This window comes from Arachis hypogaea, chromosome 7, assembly GCF_003086295.3.
Source record: "Arachis hypogaea cultivar Tifrunner chromosome 7, arahy.Tifrunner.gnm2.J5K5, whole genome shotgun sequence".
In the NCBI taxonomy this organism is placed as follows: Eukaryota; Viridiplantae; Streptophyta; class Magnoliopsida; order Fabales; family Fabaceae; genus Arachis; species Arachis hypogaea.
The window spans coordinates 6,782,809-6,787,523 of NC_092042.1; the positions used below are offsets into that span (position 1 = coordinate 6,782,809).

Here is a 4,715-nt window from a genome sequence, read left to right on the forward strand (position 1 = left end):
CAAAATTATGAAAGAAAAAAAAATCGAAGGATTAGATATAAAAAATCACAAATCTGTCTGACTCTTAGATTTGTGATATTATAAACACAAATCTAATTTAAATTTGTGGTTATGATTTTTTTATTTTTTTAAATTATAAATATAAAAATCAGATTTGCATTTATAATTTTTTTATTTTTTTAATTTATAAATTTAAAAGTCAGATTTGCGTATATATTGATAAAATTTCATTATGAAATCAGCCTCTTAAATTTTTTATCTCCACATTAAAAAAAAATACTCAACTTATCCAGACCAATTAATAACACATATCCATTTCAAAAAAATTAGCCAAGACATGAAGGTATCTTTCTCCATGTTTATCACATTGAAAGTATCTCCCAAACCATAATACACAAAAAATTAAACTGTTTAATAAAACTAACAATTATCAAGCAAGTAATAAATAAGTAGAGAGAATAATGTGTAGGGCTACGATGCACGGACACTGATATGAACACAGGACACGATATGACACAGGACACGTCGACACGCGAATTTTTAAATTTTACATGACACGGGGACACGCATATATATAAAATATAAAATATTTTTTAAATAAATTGTAATGATATTTTGATATTTTATTAATATTAAAATATAAATTAAAATGTTTAATTATTTTTAATGTCTTATTTTAATTATATCAAGTATTTAAAAAAATTTTTGTTTTAATAAATAATAATATATACTATATCTAAATTTATTTTAAGAATATATATTAAAAATAGGACTGGATACGTGGACACGTGATGGTATTTAGGTGTGTCCAGTTGTGTCCGGAGAAAAATTTTTCATTTTTTTTTAAGACACGGTTGGACATAGCGTGTCGGACGAATGTCGATGGTGAGTGTGTGTCCGAAATGTATCCTACACGCGGACACGATAACTCATCGAAGTGTCCATGCTTCGTAGATGCAAGGGAAAGACATGAAGGTATCGTCCTCCATGTTTATGACATTGAAAGTATCTCCCAAACATTGTTAATTTAAAGATTAAAATTTTCATTATTCTCTCATTAACATCACACATTAACCATAAATCAGAAGTTCTGATCTCATAATAGATAAATACATTGATATATAAAGATCCACACATATATCTAAAACGAAATAATTTATTAGCACAAGCTAAGCAACACCAGACCAACATACATGACAAATTGACATGCACGTGCGAGCATGTGCTACCACACGGAATTATTTGATTCTCTATAAAATGAGTTGTTATAAATCTCGGTAAATAAATCACAGAATTTCACCTACATCACTTGTAGTTGGAATTGTAGTGAGAATAGCTCTGAGAAGATCAAGGTAGAGTGGAAACTGAGCGAAGGCATAGAAAGCGACGGATATGGAAGTGGCAGCGTATAAAGGGAACAGGATTGACTTGTATTTATGGTTAACAAGAAAGAAATGGCCAGAGCAGAAGGACACAAACATGGTTATGATGGAAACAAACAGAGAACTCAGCCCTGCAAGGAGTTTCAGTGGCAAACTCCTTTGAAAATCATTCGCCACCTTTCTTGAGGTCAGGATGGAAAGGAACATTATGAGTCCAGTGACGGAGAAACACAGTCCAACCAGAGAAGCCATGGCGAATACCTCGAACGCCGGTTGTCCCTCTAGTGGTGCCTGGCCGTTGTCATAGCCTCCGGGGACATTACTAGCTGTGGCAAAGGAAACACCGGCCACCAGAGCTGCCACCACAGAGCAAGATTCCGATGTATCCTTCAGCCACTGACTAGCCTCTTGGATGAGCACCTCGTGTGATGTATTGAAGATTTGAGCTGCCGTTTTTGAATCCTTGTTGCTTCTGAAGTGGCAATGCGTTGGCACAATTGTCTTTATATACTGTAACCATCATATAATAAAAAATTATTAAATAACTAAATTGAGTAAATTAAACACTATTTTGGGTCATAATAATATATACAAGAAAAAGTCTAGCACTTTTACTAAAATCTGGTTGTCATTTAATCATAAAAAAAAAATTGAATAATTTCGTATCATTAAAAATATTCATGATGATTAATTGATAGTTACAAATCACAAAGTTATATAAAATTATAAATGTAAAAGTCTAGGGAGCCAGCAACTTTGTTAAATTTCGTCTAGTATGTAACCAGCAAAAAAAAGTGAATCATTGGATGAAATCTCACACCAATCTCACACCATTAAAACCATCTTGATGACTATTTGATGGCTACAAATCACAAATATTGCTGACCCTAGCATTCCTCCTTATAAATACCTGATACCACTTGATATCCCACATCATTTGTAAAGCAGAGCCAGCTATTTGCCAAGACTTGACTCCTTTTAAACCCTCAGCTGCCAAGTGCAACAACGTGTTTTCATCATCATCCACTCCAATAACTAAGTTATTCCAAACTTGTATTTCTGATGTCTTTTTAAGTACCAGAACAACTTCGGGTTGCCTATTTTTCACCGCCACAAGCAACACATTTTGATTCTTTGCATTGGTGCTATGATAGCACTCGGTATCTTTTCTCTAATTTTGGTCACCAATTCAATGATACCGTTCTTCGCTGCTAACAAATATGGTGTCTCCTTTGAGTCATCCTTTTGATCAGTTGGAGCTCTTGTTGTACCACTTGGACTTGAACATGTATTTTTTTCCTGTTTTTCCGAACTTGAAGCCGCCTCTTTTAATCGGCGAATAGCTTTATAGAAGAGTTTATAAAATGAGAGACTCGATCCTTTAATAATATTTTAATTTTTTTTATATTAAACGCGAAAAAGACTACGAATAAATATTATTTTTCATTTAAAGTTTAATCTCTAGCAAGTATATATTTTGACATTCAAGGATGAAGTCACAACTTGGTTAACATACGTAATCCAAATTAAATGTATTGTGCATCACACATGCATTAAACAATTAAATATTCATGTATGTATGAATGCTAGCATACCCGACTCTAAATCGTCATCATTGTACAGATCTTCAGTAGGGTCAAATCCCCAATTTGCATCATCCTTATAAGAGCAACTTCAATGGGCATAGTTTTGAGGCCCTGTTACTGACAAAAGCAAGTAGGAACTGTTGGAGGGAGAGAAAAACTGAGTTCCTTCACGGGATTCAATGTGAAGGGTCCCTCTGAACAGGGACTCAACTAAACCAATAATAACTTGCCACTTGGCAAGTTATTATAAAAATAAATAATTATATAAAATTTAAAATAATTAAATAATTATATTAAATAATTAAATAATAATTAAATTATTAATAATTATAATAAATAATTATATTAAATAATTAAATTATAATTAATTTATTAATAATTTTAATAATTAATTAGATTAAATAATTAAATTTTTATTTAATTAATAATTTATATTAATTATTTATATTATAATTAATATTAAATATTATTTATATTATTATATTAAATTATAATTAATTAAATTTACTTACATTAAAAAATAAATTTAATTTTTACATCTTACAAAATAATTTTTGGTTGGGTTGGTTATTTTTATTTTTTAAATTTAAAATACTAACGACATTATTAAAATTAGTAATTGTAAAACTAGCCGTTGCAAAATTAGTAGTTGAAAACTAACCATTATTATGTTACCGTTATTATTAATAAATTAATATTTTAATACTTTATATATATCATTTACATACACTTCTATTCTCACACTTTCCTCTACTTTTCTTCATCTTCTTCCAAGTTTACTTCTATCCCAAATTTTATATTGTGTATTGTTGTTATATATGAATTTATTTAATATTAATATTTTTTAATAGTGAATTATTTTTAAAATTTAAATATTTAAATTACATTATTTAAAAAAATTATTATATTAATTATAAGTATTTTAATTAATTAATTAAGTGGGACCACAATAGGGACTAAAGTTAGTTCCTCCTAATGGAGAAGAGATAAATGCTTTGAGTTCCTATTTACTGTTTATGACGCAAAAGCTGATGTGGAGTAACTTTTTATGACAGGTGGCCATAAACAGGAATTGGAACGAGTTCTCTATTGGAGATGGTCTAAGAGATAGAGTGATGATCGAGGTTGATCTCCCCCCTTGCCGGTGAATGCGTCGTAAGCGTTTTCCCCCATGAGTTCAGTCAGGAGTATATCACACCATACGTGCTTCTGCTTTGTTCCTCTTACCTCCTTGAACCCTTAATTAATTAACAAATAGTAGAAATGCATTATATTATGTAACAAGATCGGAACAAACGCTGTAATTAAATAACCATGTTGGAATATCAAAACATATATAAATAGATTATACTATGTGCAGGCACAGATTCAGGAATTTAGTAGAAGAGGACTCGAAAATTAAAATATTATATAATTAAATATAATATTATATATTTTTAATATATAATCATAATAAATATTTTTTATTAAAAGAAATAATAAATGTTTATTATATAAAAAAATTATCTTAATTTTTATAATTTTTTTATTTTGGATTTATTAAAATATAAAAATTATTTATTTTTTATTAACTTATTTTGTTGAGTATTATTGTGATAATATATTATATTTTTATGTTTTATATCATAAAAAAATATATTATAAAATAATATAAATAAATTATTTTAATAACTTTGTTATATGTATTTAAAATATATTCATAAATAAAATATATAAATATAATTATTTTAATTAATTTATTTAATAT

At 28.4% G+C, this 4,715-nt stretch overlaps 1 protein-coding gene across 1 annotated transcript; it reads right to left on the reverse strand.

Moving 5' to 3' along the window:
- Positions 1 to 1,019: 1,019 nt before the first annotated feature.
- On the reverse strand, positions 1,020 to 2,328 carry LOC140174443 (uncharacterized). The gene is made up of 2 exons (XM_072199029.1): positions 2,293 to 2,328; positions 1,020 to 1,892 (listed from the first exon to the last, which is right to left on the reverse strand). The coding sequence occupies exons 1-2, from the start codon at positions 2,317 to 2,319 to the stop codon at positions 1,287 to 1,289; spliced, it is 633 nt and encodes a 210-aa protein (XP_072055130.1). The 5' UTR covers positions 2,320 to 2,328; the 3' UTR covers positions 1,020 to 1,286.
- Positions 2,329 to 4,715: the final 2,387 nt, after the last annotated feature.

Coding starts and splice junctions, on each gene's coding strand:
- LOC140174443 (XM_072199029.1), bottom strand. CDS start 2,319: ATGATGTGGGATATCAAGTGGTATCAG. Junction 1,893..2,292: donor GGGATATCAAGTGGTATCAG/GTATTTATAAGG, acceptor TGATGGTTACAG/TATATAAAGACAATTGTGCC.